The 17,707-nt window shown below is 47.3% G+C and overlaps 1 protein-coding gene across 2 annotated transcripts in view; it reads left to right on the top strand.

The window, feature by feature from the left end:
* LOC134933739 (E3 ubiquitin-protein ligase Midline-1-like) overlaps window positions 1–11,358 on the top strand; it is a 28,002-nt gene extending 16,644 nt beyond the window's left edge. Inside the window, exons 2-3 of one of the 2 annotated variants that reach the window (XM_063929160.1) lie at window positions 562–1,736; window positions 10,589–11,358. In XM_063929160.1, coding sequence (XP_063785230.1) covers window positions 564–1,736; window positions 10,589–10,984 — 1,569 coding nt within the window. In that variant the 5' untranslated portion in view covers window positions 562–563 and the 3' untranslated portion in view covers window positions 10,985–11,358. Of the gene's footprint in view, window positions 1–561; window positions 10,427–10,588 lie in introns of those variants that run through there. The other variant, XM_063929159.1, reaches the window with a different exon arrangement.
* Window positions 11,359–17,707: the final 6,349 nt, after the last annotated feature.

Consider the following 17,707-nt stretch of genomic DNA (forward strand, 5'->3'; position numbering starts at 1 on the left):
TGGATGCTGGGCGCCCATCCCAAGTGCGGATTGTCTGCAATACTTGTATATAGTTATTGTTAACTAAAGGGTTATTGTTGAGCCATCTCTTGAGAGGCTCAGTTATATTTCATACTGTTAACTGGGTATAGTATCACGAGTTATACGGTGTGATTGGTGTGGCTGGTATGAGTCTTACCCGGGATTCAAAATCCTTCCTTATTGTGTCAGCTCTTCCGGGCACAGTATCCTAACTGAGGTCTGGAGGAGGGTCATAGGGGGAGGAGCCAGTGCACACCAGGTAGTCCTAAAGCTTACTTTAGTTGTGCCCAGTCTCCTGCGGTGCCGCTATTCCCCATGGTCCTTCCGGAGTTCCCAGCATCCACTACGGACTACGAGAAATAGATTTACCGGTGAGTAAAATCTTATTTTAAATGCAAAGTAAAGTACTTTGAGCCCTTTTGGGAGAAAAGTGCTATATAAATAATATTATTATAGCTATAATCTCAGCTTCGCCCTCTGTGGAAAATGTGTAACATGCATTGGATTCTGACTTTTACTTTAATTTCTCTCTTCTGCCAGCGATGGCGTCTGCTGACCTGAGACAGGAGCTGGACTGTTCCATCTGCCTGAGCATTTATACGGATCCTGTAACCCTGAGATGTGGCCACAACTTCTGCCGGATCTGTATTGAGCGTGTGCTGGATACACAGGAGGGGGCTGGAGCTTATACCTGTCCGGAATGCAGAGCAGTGTGTCAGGAGCGTCCTGTACTGCAGAGGAACATAACGCTGTGCAACATAGTGGAGAGTTTCCTGTCTACTCGGCCAGATCAGGAGGAGACTGGGATCTTCTGCACTTACTGTGTGGACTCTCCTGTACCTGCTGCTAAATCCTGTCTGCTGTGTGAGGCTTCTCTGTGTGATAAACACCTGACAGCACACAGCAAGTCAGCAGAACATGTCTTATGTGATCCCACCACTGCCCTGGGGAACAGGAAATGCTCCGTCCATAAGAAGGTCCTGGAGTATTACTGCACTGAGGATGCTGCCTGTATCTGTGTGTCCTGCTGTCTGATCGGGGAGCACAGAGGACATCAGATGGAGTCGCTGGATGAGGCCTCTGAAAAGAAGAAGGAAAAGCTGATGAATGTTCTGCAGAAACTGACCACAAAAAAAACAGAGGCTGAGAAAATTCTGCAGAGTCTTCAGGAGCGCAGGAGAGAATATCGGGGTAGAGCAGCAAGTGTAACAGAGAGAGTCACTGCCCTGTTTAGAGACATCAGGCAACAGCAGGAAGACCTGGAGATAAGAGTCCTGAATGAGATATCTAGACAGGAAGAGAGCGTTTCACTCTTTGTCACTGATCAGATCAGGCGTCTGGAAAATATGAAGGACGAGCTGTCCGGGAAGATGCGTCACATTGAGGAGCTGTGTAACATGTCTGATCCAGTGACTGTCTTGCAGGAACCAGACATGGGGGACTTCTGTGATATTAATATTCGAAAGAGACCTTATACACAGGTCCATCGTGCAGGAGATCTGGATGTGGGTCTCATCTCAGAAACATTACACATATTATCTGATACAACAAAACGTATAAATACAAGTATCTTTGTGCCGGAAGCTACAGACATAGTACTGGATGTAACCACAGCTAGTAATAATATACATATATTAGGTGACAGGAAAACTGCATCCGTGTCACCATACCAGAATCGTCCAATAACAGCAGAGATATTTCGGAGTTATCCTCAGGTAATAAGCACCAAGAGATTCTCCTCTGGGCGACATTACTGGGAGGTGGATGTCAGTAAGTCAGTGTACTGGAGGGTGGGGATGTGTTACCCCAGTATAGACAGGACAGGAAAGCAGTCACTAATTGGAGATAATAACAAGTCCTGGTGTTTGTGTAGAAGCATGTATAATAATCAGTACACAATGAGACATGACAGTACAGAGATCTGGTTGCTCGACAATATCCCCTGTGACAGAGTGAGGGTATTCCTGGATTATGAGGCAGGACAGATGTCCTTTTATGCTCTGTGTGACCGGCTCATACACTTACACACCTACACTGCCGCCCTCACAGAGCCCCTCCATGCTGCATTGTGTGTTAGTGGAGGTAGTATTACTATATCTGGGAGAATCGGGAGCTGGGAGAACTTACCATGAGGTATCTGCTCAGAGAATGATTTAGTGGGTGGAACTACTGCTCAGCTCTTCCCCCAGCGTAACCATGTGACCAGTGTGTCTGGATTTGTTCACTTGTTGCTATGTAAGAAACTCATAAATATGTAAATGTACATCTCTGTGGGTTTTCCCCGCCTCTGGCTCAGTGAGAGCTGTGATTGGCTGCAATACCTGTCTGTCAGCCAGTGTGCACCCTATTACTGTAGCCCAGTGGTTCTCAATCTCTGTCCTCAGGACGTCAAACAAGTCGCATTCTCCAGGTCACCTGGCAGGTGCACAGGTGTGATCATTACTCACTGACACATTTCAAAAGATCTAAAGGTGGAGTTAATTTTTCTCTAACATCCATAAGGGATACTGGGGTTCACTCAGTACAATGGGGTCCAAAGGAGCCGGTGCACTTTAAATTCTTCAACTGGGTGTGATGGCTCTTCCCCTCTATGCCCCCTCCTACAGCCAGTTTAGAAAAATGTGCCCTCAGGAGAGGACACACACTCTGGGAGCTCCAGAGGAATTTTTCTTCAGTTTATTTTTAACTTTGTTATTTTCGGTATACTGTTTGGGCAACCTGCACCGTGGAAGTTAGGAAGGGGGGTGGTTACCGGCCTCTGTAAGGCGTCAGAGCCACTTCCCCTCTGCAGGACCACCATCCTGAGAGGTTGTTGGTACCGCGGGGCACTGCACCTAGGCGGTCGCAATCGCAGCATGCCGCACACCCCTAACGTAGCCTGAAGGTGAGAAGTGGTGAGTACAAACCAGAGGCCCCGCTAGGGGGGTCCCCCGGTTCTTTGTGCGGCACTACGGTGTGGGCGGCATATGGGACCCTCCCTGGAGGGACCTGCAATAGCCCCCCTGTCTACACTGGCAGCGGTAGTGAAAACTAGCAGTCATTGTGATGTTTTTCACTGTTTAAGGAGACTTTGCCAGTATTAAAAAAAAGACATAGCTCCGGCGCCATTACAGGGGGCGGAGCTTCCTCAGAGCGGGACCAGCGGCATTTTGGCGCCTTCCTCTGCTTGCAGCAGCAAGGACACACAGCTCCTCCAGGCACTCCGGGATACACGGGAAACTGGTACAGGGGTGTATGACTTGGAGAGCCGCTATTGTACACAAACTAGTGTCCTGAAACAGACAAGAAATCTGGTTTCTACTGTGAGATATATATATATATATATATAATAAAATGTTCAGCCTGCAGATTTACTGAGTCTGACAGGCTGGGGTGTGCTGTCCTCTCACTCTAGGTCTCCTTATCATATACAGTAAGGCAGGCTTGCTATTGTACCGTGTGTGTGATTGTTGTTTACTGTAAACATGGTCAAACACCAATTATGCAGTGTTTGTCACACCAGATTCTTCCCTTCTACAACTGGTTCCTTAATCTGTGAACAATGCAGTCAGTCTTCCTAAGTTAGTGAGACGGGGGGAGGTGGTGTCAGGAGCCATTAAAACTATGGTGGCAGACATGTCATCTCTGCTCAATGCCAATAAACAGATGACACAACTGCAACAGGCTGTTGTAGACCTGGCTGCTAAGGCAGATGACAGATAGCCCCCTCTCCCTAGTTCGAGGCCACTTAAATAGAGGATTCCACTTCTGCCCAGGGTATTGAGCCCCCTCTTTCTTGCTATCGGGGATGTACTAAAAAAAAAATCCCTTTGGAAGACGCTGCTGCATCGCAGTCGTTTTTTCTAGCACAGAAAAAGCTCAGTGTCTCCTTCCCTGATTCTCCGGAACTAGATGAGGTATTTAAGCAAGCCTGGAAAACTCCTGATAAAACATATCAGGTTACAGGGCGTTTTTTTGCACACTTTCCCATTTACACCTGAATGTAGGATAAATTGGGAAGAACCCCCAGCCGTAGACGTATCGCCTCTCAAAAAAGATGGTATTACCTGCTCCTGGCTCCTTTTAACTAAAGGACCCTGGAGATAGGAAAATATAAACTACGCTAAAGTCTATTTACACAGCGGCTGGCGTATCACAAAGACCTGTGATAGCGGGTTGCTGGATGTCTCATGCCATCCATACCTGGGCGACACAAATTCAGGAGGGCCTTGTGGGGAATATGCCCCTGGTCACTACGGTGACCCTCATAAGACACATTCAAGACACTGCACGCGTCCTGTGTGACTCTCAAGGAGGTAGGCACTATTAATGCTAGAACTACTGTCATGGCAGTGTCGGCGAGCAGAGCTTTGTGGCTGCCTCAGTGTATTGCGGATTCCAAGTGCAGTGTGGAGTCTCCCTTTCTCAGGGGAGTGGCTATTCGGGGGCAAGTTAGATACATGGATTTACCTGCAGTAACCTTAGAAATGCATGTATCTCCACGCTGGGGCCCCGCCGGCTAGGCGTTCCTACCCGGGGCCATCTACCCAGTCCTTTCGATCCACCAGATTCCGATCAAGAGCCAGAGGTGCCTCCAGTGCGGCACGAAGCACCAGAGGTGAGACCAGAAAACCAGCTACTGCTGGTTCTCAGGAATCAAGCACCAGTTCTTCTTCCACAAAAGCCTGAGCATGACAGTGCCCCCCCACCCCGAGGGGATCTTGAGGTGGGAGCTCGTCTCACTTCAGCCGCATCTGGGAAGGCTCCTGCCAGGATACCTGGGTAAAGGACCTCATTTCCCAGGTCTACAAGCTGGAGTTCGACAGCTCTCCTCCCCAATGATTTTTCAAATGAAGCTTACCAGTTTTGGAGGATACATGAGTTACGCTACAACAGGCCAACCTAAAGTTGGTCCAGTCCCAGGTCATTGTTGCAGTGCCACTACAACAACAAGGAAAGGGTTATTACTTCAACCTATTTGTAGTACCGAAACCGGACGGTTTGGTAAGGCCCATTCTGAATCTGAAGTCCTTGAAGCCTTACCTAAAAGTCGGGATGGAATCCTTGCGAGCAGTGATTGCGGGCCTGGAAGAACGGGAGTTCATTGTTTCTCTGGATAAAAAAGACGCTTATCTCCATATCCCAATTTGGCCGGCTTACCTGTGGTTTGCCCTGCTGAACAATCACTACCAGTTCCAGACGCTACCCTTCGGCCTGTCCACAGCACCGAGGGTGTTCACGAAGGTAATGGCGGAGATGATGTTCCAGCTCAGAGTCCAGGGGGTCAATATTGTCCCTTACCTGGACAATCGCTTGATAAAAGCGAGATCCAGGGAGCTTCTACTGCTCTATATAGACCTCACTATTCAGCTGCTGTCACAGAATTACAGAAGTCCTACCTGGAGCCTACTCAGCGGCTCCTGTTCCTGGGAATGTTTCTGGATACTGTGGCTCAGAAAGTGTTCCTCCGGGAGGACAAAGGACACTCCAGGAGATGGTCCTACGGCCTACTAGGATATCCATCTATCTTTGCATAAAATAGTTGGGTAAGATGGTAGCATCGTACAAGGCTATCCAATACGGAAGGTTCCATGCCAGAACATTTCAATTGTATCTTCTGAGCAAGTGGTCTGAATCACATCTTCAGATTCACTGGATAATATGTCTGTCCCCTCAGGCCAGAATATCCCTCCTGTGGTGGCTACAGTCCTCAAACCTGCTGGAAGGCCGCAGTTTCGGGATTCAGGATTGGATCCTTCTCACGACAGATGTGAGTCTGAGAGGATGAGGAGCGGGGTCACCCAAGGGGCTCAGTTCCAGGGCAGATGGTCATCACACGAAGCCCTTCTTCCGATCAACATTCTAGAACTTCGGGTGATCTACAATGCTGTGCTTCAGGCCTCTCCTCTGCTCAGGGACTGGGCGATCTAAGTTCAGTCGAACAACGCCACGGCGGTGGCTTACATAAATCGTCAAGGAGGGACAAAAAGTAGAGGCTGCATGCGAGAGGTATCAAAAATACTCCTCTGGGCAGAAAACCGCAAAAGCGATGTCCGCCGTCTTCATTCCGCGTGTGGACAACTGGGAAGCGGACTTCCTGAGTCGTTACAATCTCCACACGGGAGAGTGGGGTTTCCACCAACAGGTGTTTCAACAGACCATCGATCTGTGGGGGTGCCCACCAACAGGTGTTTCAACAGACCATCGATCTGTGGGGGGTGCCCACAGATAGACATGATGGCTTCTCGGCTCATAAGACGATTTGCTCGAGAACCAGGGATCCTCAGGCGAGGGCAATAGATGCGCTGACGTGCCCTTGGCCTTACGGGCTGGTCTACCTGTTTCCTCCGATTCCATTGCTCCCGAGGGTGCTCAAGCGAATCGGGAATCAAGGAGTCCACGCAATTCTGATTGCCCCAGATTGGTCTAGGAGGGCGTGGTACGTGGATCTTCTGGACATGTCCGTCGCAGACCCTTGGCATCTGCCAATGAGAAAGATCTTCTGCAACAAGGACCATTCATCTACCCGTACTTACGGCTTGGAGGTTGAGCGGTACATCCTAGCTTACAAGGGCCTTTCCAGAAAGATTATTACAACCATGGTTCAGGCCAGAAAACCTGTGACCTCAAAACACTATCATAATATCTGGAGAAGATATGTCTCTTGGTGCGAGGAACGCACATTTCCGCCTGCAGAATTCCACTTGGGACGTTTCTTACGTTTCCTGCAGGCTGGTGTGGATAAAGGCTTACGTCTGGGATCCATTAACGTCCAGATTTCAGCTCTCCATTTTCTTTCAGAAAAAGTTGACAGTCTTGCCAGAGGTTCAGACCTTCTTGCAAGGGGTACTTCACATCCAACCTCCGTTTGTGCCGCCCACAGCACCTTGGGATTTGAATGTGGTGTTGGAATCTCTACAGTCCTCCTGGATTGAACCTCTGATGACGGTAGAAGGTACTGCACGTGGAAAACAGTGATGTTACTAGCCCTGGCTTCTGCTAGACGTGTCTCAGAATTGGGGGCTTTATCATGTAAAAGTCCATACTTGGTCTTTTACGAAGACAGAGCTGAGCTCTGCTGAAGTTTGTCTCTGCAATCCACTTGAATCAACCTATTGTAGTCCCGTCAAGTTCTGGCACTTCTGCTCCTCTGGAGTCATTGGATGCTGTGCGAGCCTTGAAGATTTATGTCAAAAGGACGGCTCGGATAAGAAAGATTGATTCCTTGTTTGTGCTGTATGATGCGCAGAAAAAGGGTTGCCCTGCTTCTAAACAGTCCATTGCTCGTTGGCTTAAGTTGGCTATACAACAGGCCTATGTGTCGGCAGCCTTACCTGTTCCACAGTCTCTGAAGGCCCACTCTAAAAGATCAGTGGGGTCTTCCTGGGCGGATGCCCGTGGAGTCTCGGCCTTGCAGCTATGCTGAGCTGCTACCTGGTCGGGCAACAACACCTTCGTGAAGTTCTAAAAGTTTAATACCCTGTCCAAAGAGGATACCCAGTTTGGGCAGGCGGTGCTGCAGACGTCTCCGCACTTTCCCACCCGTTTTGGAAGCTTTGGGACGTCCCCATTGTACTAAGTGAACCCCAGTATCCCTTATGGATGTTAGAGAAAATAGGATTGTAATACCTACCAGTAAATCCTTTTCTCGTAGTCCATAAGGGATACTGGGCGCCTGCCTCAGTGAGTTGACTTTCCTGCAGGTTTTCTTTTACTAAAGTTACCTGTTCAGCTGTTGCTGTTTTGTTACCAGACGTTGCTGGTCTTTTTTTGTTATTGGTGTGCTGGTGTATGAATCTCACCACTCGTTATGTGCCTTCTCTCAAGTATGTCCATTCTCCTTCGGGCACTGTTTTACCTATAACTGCCTGTGGGAGGGGGCATAGAGGGGAGGAGCCAGCACACCCAGTTGAAGAAATTTAAAGTGCACCGGCTCCTTTGGACCCCATCTATACCCCATCGTACTAAGTGAACCCCAATGTCCCTTATGGACTACGAGAAAAGGATTTACCGGTAGGTATTAAAATCCTATTCACTTGTGATTCTGTGAGGAGACCTGTAAAATATGAACTGTTAGGGATCCTGATGTATGCAGGGGGTGAAGAGAATGTTGTGTAGGATTTATGTTGCAATACCATGTATCTGAAATACTCCCAGCATTTCTCTTTGTATAATTGTAATTACTTGATATTTGTCACTATCGAACACCATTGGAGGTGTGGCTATTAAATAACGAGGCTGTACTTATAAATAATAAACCATAGAAAAATGTTTGACTTGACCAGCAAACACTCCCTGTGTTCAGAATGATAGCAGAAATGTAACTTAGGCAAGTTTTGCATTAAGATCTTAACACAACAAAAGTTTGTGCTAAGATGGTTCCTAGGCCTCTCACTGCTGAGCTGGAAAAAAGATCAGAATCACATTTGTACAGCCAATTCAATCGGATTCACGTTTTTTTCGATAATTATTACCTGTGATGACACATGGAACTTCCAGTACGATCCGGAGACAAAAACGCCAGTCCAGGCACTGGAAACGCCATAATCACCAAGAATGAGGCAACGTCAAAGCAAATCCATGTTAATTATTTTCTTTGATTTCAGGGGTGTTATTTTGGCAGACTGAGCACCAGAAGGCGTAACAGTGAATTAATATTAGACAGTTAAAAAATTATTAAGCCCTGTGCTCCAAAATGTGATGCTGCTAACCCAATTCAGTAGTACACCTCTCACTTATAAAAGTAGACAACGGCCCTCATTTCGAGTTGCTCGCTAACTACTTTTAGCAGCCGTGCAAACGCATAGTCGCCGCCCACGAGGGAGTGTATTTTCGCTTTGCAAGTGTGCGAACGGCTTTGCAGCGGAGCTCTGTAAAAAACAGTTTGTGCAGTTTGAGTAGGTCTGGACTTACTCAGGCCTTGCGATCACCAGTCTTTTTGGTTCCGGAATTGACGTCAGACACCCGCCCTGCAAACGCCTGCATTTTTCCAAACACTCCCAGAAAAAGGTCAGTTGACACCCACAAAAGCCTTCTTCCTGTCAATTTCCTTGCGATCGCCTGTGCGAATAGATTCCTTGTTAAATCCAGCAGCATCGCTCAGCAACAAACCTCTTTGTACCCGTACGACGCGCTTGCGCATTGCGGTGCATGCGCAGTTTTGCCGTTTTTCTTTTACCTGATCGCTGCACAGTGAAAATAGTCAGCGAGCGATCAACTCGGAATGACCCCCAATATATCATGGAATAAAGAAGTAACCAGCGCTCCACATCTGTAATTAAATAATGTGAATCAGATGGCTCACCGGAGAATCCCTGTGTGATATTTTCTCTGTTCGCCCTGTGGTTTAAAACTGAAGCCTGTCCGTTACATTTTACTTCTCACCCGCATGCACATAACGGTTTCTTTATAATGCCCAGCAATCGGATGGCAAAATAAATGATTGGTGATATACACCTACATTTAAAATTCTGCCTCGAGTGCCAGTAAAGGTTTCTTTCACAGCATCCCATGTCTCAATAGCATTGTAATTAATGCATCTCAGTGGCCAATAAATTCACGGCTTTGACCAATGAAAAACAAGAATGCAGCGGTGTGTGGATGCAGAAGGAGAACATAGAAGGGGAATGGAGTTAATATAATTAAACAAATTATAGCATCAGTCTCGTTATTTAATAGCCACACCTCGTAATTATTTTCTCGATTTATAAAAGTTTGTTTTTAATGTTCCCTTTTGTAACAAATGGCAAGATAAATGGGTTCAAACAAGTAATAATGATCTATTATATGACTTGGGAAACTGACATTTTATCAACAGAGGTTCTCCTGTATTTGTAGGGGATCAGTATTGAATCCCGCCGGTCGGAATCCCGCCGGTCGAAATACCGACGCCGGAATCCCGACAGGGGTGGCGAGCGGAACGCAGCCCCTTGCGGGCTCGCTCGCCACGCTGCAGGCACGGTGCCTCGCTACGCTCGGCACACTATTATATTCTCCCTCTATGGGTGTCGTGGACACCCACGGAGGGAGAATATGTCGGGATTGCGGCGGTCGGGATTCCGGCGTCGGTATTTCGACCGCCGGGATTCCGGCCGGCGGCATCTTGACCGCATCCCATTTGTAGGGTACCTGGGAGTTGAAATCTTATGTAGTCTCCCATTTTCCTCCCATTACAGGAGCTTAATTGCAGCCGCTTCCTGGCGTATTTAAGCCCCACCGATCCAATGTATGTTTTGGTTTAAATAAACGCCTATGTTGCAAATTTTAGTACAACAGCTCCTGAGTCAGGTCATGTGATGTGGTTTTGGCACAGACTGATCAGTGATTGGTCCATGCACTAAGGAATCTGTACAGTATGTTATGTCTATGCTGTAACCTTAAATTCCAACTTTATGATGTACAGGACAAATAAACAGGATAAGATCAATTTATTGGTGATGTGTGATACCTGTGACATTATCTGTTATACAAAGGGTACAGCTGCCACAGTACCTGCCACCCGGACCTTCAGAATCTCTAAGTGTAGATCATTTTGCCTAAAGGTACATTTCAATGTCCGTGTGACTGGGTATTCCCTTTGTTCTTGCAGATCAGGGGCCTGATTCGTCATCAGTGCGTCTTTTGCCATCTGCAACTTTATGCTAATGCAGCCAAACAAACCCTTCCCTGGTGTATATCCAAATGTGCAAGGACTGAGGTGCCCACTGTCGGCTTCTGCAGAGGCTGGATTCATGCTTGGTGCGTTTTTAGATGCCATCATCCATCTCGCCATCAATACTTGCAACAATCCCATAAGATACATTTAAGTGCATCTGATTATCCACCCCTCTATAACCTCCTACTCGCTGCCCAGGAACTCCCCATACCCTTCCTATACAGTTCCTTGTCCCTATGTGTGATTAGCCACCCCTCTGTTACTCCCTACCCGCACCCAGGAAAGCCCCATACCCTTCCTATACAGTTCCTTGTCCCTATGTGTGATTAGCCACCCCTCTGTTACTCCCTACCCGCACACCCAGAAATGCCCCATACCCTACCTATACAGTTCCTTGTCCCTGTGTGTGATAGCCACCCCTCTGTTACTCCCCAGGAATGCCCCATACCCTTCCTATACAGTTCCTTGTCCCTATGTGTGATTAGCCACCCCTCTGTTACTCCCCAGGAATGCCCCATACCCTTCCTATACAGTTCCTTGTCCGTGTGTGTGATTAGCCACCCCTCTGTTACTCCCCAGGAATGCCCCATACCCTTCCTATACAGTTCCTTGTCCCTGTGAGTGATTAGCCACCCCTCTGAAGTCATCTCATTAGACTTGAAATTATGGGCCAAATTCCACGGTGATCGCAAAAGCAAAATCTTTGTCTAATTGGCAAAACCATGTGCACTGCAGGTGGGGTATATGTAACATGTGCAGAGAGAGTTAGATTTGGGTGGGTTATATTGTTTCTGTGCAGGGTAAATACTGGCTGTTTTATTTTTACACTGCAATTTAGATTTCAGTTTGAACACACCACATCCAGATCTAATTCTCTCTGCACATGTTACATCTGCCCCCAGCAGTGCACATGGTTTTGCCAATTAGAGAAATATTTTGCTTTTGCGATCCCTGCTGAATTAGGCCATGTATCCATTGTTACTAATGGGGTGTATTTACTAAAGCTTCTAAAATTAAAGAGTGGTGTTGTTGCCCATAGCAACCAATCAGATTCTGTCTATCATTTCTCTTATGCATCCTAGAAAAAGATAGACTGAGAATCTGATTGGTTGCTATGGGCAACAACACCACTTTTCAATTTGAGAAGCTTTAGTAAATTGACCCCTAAGTATACTAATTTAGGTGTGGACTCTGATTGATATATATATATATATATATATATATATATATATATATATATACCCCTGATGAAGTCTTACAAATGAAATGTGTTATCTTGTAAGCATTTTTAACTAGGATTAATAAATTGTGCACCTGTGATAATGCACCTCGGGGGTTATTCAGAGTTGTTGGCAAATCAAAAAAGTTAGCAGTTGGGCAAAACCATGTGCACTGCAGGTGGGGCAGATGTAACACGTGCAGAGAGAGTTAGATTTGGGTGGGGTGTGCTCAAACTGTAATTTTAAATTGCAGTGTAAAAATAATAAAGCAGCCGTATTTACTCTGCAAAGACACTGTGGATACTCGAACAGATTCTCTGTCAGCTGGAAGTCCTGCCTAGCCCTTGTCTGTACCTCAGTCTTTTTCCTGTGCCTGCCATTTCCTGTTACTCTCATTGTTGTTCACGTCCAGCTTGTTGTATTCTAACTACATGGTGCCTCAGTCCACCTCACCTTGTCACCACTGCTCCAAGCTGGGAACCAGTGCCAACCCAGACCTATCCTCTTGCCCTCCAGTTAGTCTGTGTATTTGTCATTCAAGGTCTCCAGTCAATTGTGTAAGCCCCTACTGCTGAGGCATAAGACCTGGCGGCAACCTAAGTACCGGTGTAGGTATAAATTACTAAGGGAACAGCAGAAGGCTGTTATAGGCTTCAAGATACTCTATCCAGGTTCAAGGGGTCTTACACATATTGTGCTGGAGTTCCTCTAACATTTAGATACAGAAGTGTTCACATAAGCCATACTCAGATAATATGAACCTGTCTTAGTTTCAGTGGCGCAACCGATGGTGGCATCTAAAGACACATTGGTTTTACAGTCTCTACAGACACAGTTTGCGTCTCAGGCCTTGTATACTGGGGCAGATGGAGATGGTATCGTGATCCGAGCGTTTGGGATACCGGCGGTCAGAATACCAACATTGGCATCCCGAAGTGCAGGATCCCGTCACCTCTTAGGTAAGTACCCTAATCCCTTAACCCTCCCTGCCCCGCAGCCTAACACCCTCAGCAGCCCCGGCATACTTACGTTTGGGATTCCGGCGCCGGCATTGCGATCCATGTCAGCATTCCAAGCAGTGTTGGGATTCTGGCATTTGTATTCCGACTTGTGGGATCCTGACCGGATCCCAGACACACACACTACATCAGGGAAGGGAACTGTAGTGGTATTTGCACAAAGCTACAGGTGTGGATGCAACAGCCCTTGGATTGCCGCAAGCCGCTTATTATCCTGAAAACGCTGCTATTGTTCCTGCCAAAGATCCAGGATTTCAGGACAGAATGTACCCTACGTGCAGCTGCTCGCAGGATAGTGTTCTATCGCTTTCACAAAATTAGGGAATTTCCACAGAAGTCCCTTTGCAAGCTGTGTTTTTATAAATCGTAGTTAGGGATGTAATTAGTTTGATATTATCCTTGCCTTGGAGTTGGAGGATGAATGTATTGCAGTGACCCGATAAATCTTTCAAGAGAGATAATTTTGTCAACCACGATGCATCATTGCAGGCGAGCTGGACATTCTCCAAGTGATTCCAAGAACGCACTTATTTCAGGCAACAGGGATTGGAATTGTTCTAAGAACAGTCACAGGATAAAGCTAGGCACACACCTGGCAGAGGAACAAGACACTTTTTTGTTCTCTTATAGCTGAAATGATCTAGAGAGCGTCAGATTTCCTGTATACATACTACACTTATCTTTCCTATAGGAGCGATACATTTCCCGAAAGATCATTGATGTTTTTTACATGCAGTTTGTCGTCACACAATATATGTACGTACTGCATGACATCAGCTTGTTGGGAGTGAGGAACTGTTGTGCAGCATCCTGATGTTGGATGCCGATCTGACAGGTTTGTGAACGATAGTCGGCCCCAGGTGCGGCGTGGTGTATAGACTGGGCAGTAATCTGCAGTCGGCCCCGGGTGCTGTGTAAAGACTGCAGTAATCCGCAATCGGCCACGGGTGCTGTGCACAGACTGTGCAGTAATCATCAGTTGACCTCTGTTGCTGTGTATAGACTGCAGTATTCGGCAGTTGTCCCTGGGTGATGTGTACAGACTCCAGTAATAAGCAGTCGGCCCCGGGTGCTGTGTACAAACTGCAGTAATCGGCAGTTGGCCCCGAGTCCTGTGCAGTAATCAGCATTTGGCCCCGGGTGCTGTGCACAGACTGCAGTAATTGGCAGTCAGCCCGGGTGCTGTGTACAGCAGTAATCGGCAGTCAGCCCCGGGTGCCGCGCACAAACTGCAGTAATCGGCAGTTGGCCCGGGTGCTGTGCAGTAATCAGCATTCAGCCCCGGGTGCCGCGCACAAACTGTGCAGTAGTCAGCAGTTGGCCCCGGGTGCTGTGCAGTAATCAGCATTTGGCCTCGGGTGCTGTGCACAGACTGTACAGTAATCGTCAGTCAGCCCAGGTGCTGTGTACAGCAGTAATCGGCAGTCAGCCCCGGGTGCTGCGCACAAACTGCAGTAATCGGCAGTCAGCCCCGGGTGCCGCGCACAAACTGCAGTAATCGGCAGTCGGTCCCGGGTGATGTGTACAGACTGTGCAGTAATCGTCAGTCGGTCCCGGGTGATGTGTACAGACTGTGCAGTAATCGTCAGTCGGTCGGGTGCTCCGTATGCACTGTACAGTTATCGGCAGTCAGCCCCGGGTACTGTGTACAAACTGCAGTAATCGGCAGTTGGCCCCGGGTGCTGTGCACAGACTGTGCAATAATCGGCAGTCAGAGCCGGGTGCTGTGTACAGCAGTAATCGGCAGTCAGCCCCGGGTGCTGTGTACAGCAGTAATCGGCAGTCAGCCCCGGGGGCCGCGCACAAACTGTGTAGTAATTGGCAGTTGGCCCAGGGTGCTGTGCAGTAATCAGCATTTGGCCCTGGGTGCTGTGCACAGACTGTGCAGTAATCGGCAGTCGGTCCCGGGTGATGGCCCTCATTCCGAGTTGTTCGCTCGTTAGCTGCTTTTAGCAGCTTTGCACACGCTAAGCCGCCGCCTACTGGGAGTGAATCTTAGCATAGCAGAATTGCGAACGAAAGATTAGCAAAATTGCGAATAGACACTTCTTAGCAGTTTCTGAGTAGCTCCAAACTTACTCGGCAACTGCGATCAGTTCAGACAGTTTCGTTCCTGGTTTGACGTCACAAACACACCCAGCGTTCACCCAGACACTCCCCCGTTTCTTCAGACACTCCCGCGTTTTTCCCAGAAACGGCAGCGTTTTTTCGCGCACACCCATAAAACGGGCAGTTTCCGCCCAGAAACACCCACTTCCTGTTAATCACACTCCGATCACCAGAACGAAGAAAAAACCTCATAATGCCATGAGTAAAATACCTAACTTAATAGCAAATTTACTTGGCGCAATCGCACTGCGGACATTGCGCATGCGCATTAGCGACTAATCGCTCCGTTGCGAAAAAAAATAACGAGCGATCAACTCGGAATGATCCCCCCATGTGTACAGACTGTGCAGTAATCGGCAGTCGGTCCCGGGTGCTCCGTATCCACTGTGCAGTAATCGGCAGTCAGCCCCGGGTACTGTGTACAAACTGCAGTAATCGGCAATCGGCCCTGGGTGCTGTGTGCACAATGCAATAATAGGCAGTCGGCCCCAGGTGCTGTGTACCTATGTCCAAGTATTGCTGTAATGTGCTCCAACATGTAAATCCCCCAAGACACCAGGATTTAAAAATGTGGTAACTTAAATAATAGAGCAGACAACATAGTGTTGTAAATAGAAATGGTTTTATTATTTTATGTTTTTTTGTATTAAATCATGATAGGCTGCATAGCATCTGCACAAGTAATTACAGTAAATACAGTACACCGTATAAATTTGAAGTTAATTTTTACTTTTACTAAGACCATAACAAGACGTTTTCCGAGCATTTAAAAAAAAAAAAAAAACAGAGGTAGGCCTCTCCGAGATGCTGTGTTCTTACTCTTATCAGTAATACCTGTGCACCCCTTAAATAGATGAGGACAATAAGCGGTGGAACACTTGGTCGTACAAAAGAAAGCAATGTTGTTACAAGTACAATGTACACCTTAAAACATGGGTCTTCAACCTGTGGCCCTCCAGCTGCTGTGGAACTATACATACCAGCAGAGCCGGCCATAGGCAAACTAGGCAATTGCCTAGGGCATTTGATATGCCTAGGGGCTTCAGCAGCTTTTGCTGAGTAAAATGATATGCGGCATGCCTATATTCTATGTGTAGCATTTCATATGCAGATACAGCCACAGTCTCACACAGAATATAGGCATGCTGCATATCATTTTAATCAGAAGTTGCTTGTGTCTCCTAGCCACATAGTAATGCAAATAAGATGCATTTTCATTAAAAAAAAGGTGCCCGACGTTAGCATTGAGGAAATATTTATGAAAACACATCTGTATCCAAGCAGAGGCAGAGGTCACAGTGTTAGTGGCAGAGTGAGTGCTGTGTGCATGTGAGTGGGTTGGTTGTGCAGTAGTGTTCGGAATATGTGTAAGGAGCATTATGTGTGTCATGTAAAAATGCATTAATAATGTGCAGCAAATGTGTAGGGGGCACTATGTGTGTCATTATGTGTATAAGGCCATTAATAATGTGCGACATATGTGTAAGGGAGGCAGGGGAGGAGAACAAGCGCCATATGGTGTAGTAAATAAGATTTTACTTACCGATAAATCTATTTCTCGTAGTCCGTAGTGGATGCTGGGACTCCGTAAGGACCATGGGGAATAGCGGCTCCGCAGGAGACAGGGCACAATAATAAAAGCTTTAGGATCAGGTGGTGTGCACTGGCTCCTCCCCCTATGACCCTCCTCCAAGCCTCAGTTAGGATACTGTGCCCGGACGAGCGTACATAATAAGGAAGGATATTGAATCCCGGGTAAGACTCATACCAGCCACACCAATCACACCGTACAACTCGTGATCTGAACCCAGTTAACAGTATGATAAACGCAAAGGAGCCTCTGAAAAGATGGCTCACAACAATAATAACCCGAATTTTTGTAACAATAACTATATACAAGTATTGCAGACAATCCGCACTAGGGATGGGCGCCCAGCATCCACTACGGACTACGAGAAATAGATTTATCGGTAAGTAAAATCTTATTTTCTCTGACGTCCTAGTGGATGCTGGGACTCCGTAAGGACCATGGGGATTATACCAAAGCTCCCAAACGGGCGGGAGAGTGCGGATGACTCTGCAGCACCGAATGAGAGAACTCCAGGTCCTCCTCAGCCAGGGTATCAAATTTGTAGAATTTAGCAAACGTGTTTGCCCCTGACCAAGTAGCTGCTCGGCAAAGTTGTAAAGCCGAGACCCCTCGGGCAGCCGCCCAAGATGAGCCCACTTTCCTTGTGGAATGGGCTTTTACTGATTTTGGCTGTGGCAAGCCTGCCACAGAATGTGCAAGCTGAATTGTACTACAAATCCAACGAGCAATCGTCTGCTTTGAAGCAGGAGCACCCAGTTTGTTGGGTGCATACAGGATAAACAGCGAGTCAGATTTTCTGACTCCAGCCGTCCTGGAAACATATATTTTCAAGGCCCTGACAACGTCAAGCAACTTAGAGTCCTCTAAGTCCCTAGTAGCCGCAGGTACCACAATAGGTTGGTTCATGTGAAATGCAGAAACCACCTTAGGTAGAAATTGAGGACGAGTCCTCAATTCCGCCCTGTCAGAATGAAAAATTAAGTAAGGGCTTTTATATGATAAAGCCGCCAATTCTGACACACGCCTGGCTGAAGCCAAGGCTAACAGCATCGACACCTTCCATGTGAGATATTTTAAGTCCACAGTGGAAAGTGGTTCAAACCAATGTGACTTT

The sequence above is a fragment of the Pseudophryne corroboree genome, chromosome 6 (genome assembly GCF_028390025.1).
Source record: "Pseudophryne corroboree isolate aPseCor3 chromosome 6, aPseCor3.hap2, whole genome shotgun sequence".
NCBI lineage: Eukaryota > Metazoa > Chordata > Amphibia > Anura > Myobatrachidae > Pseudophryne > Pseudophryne corroboree.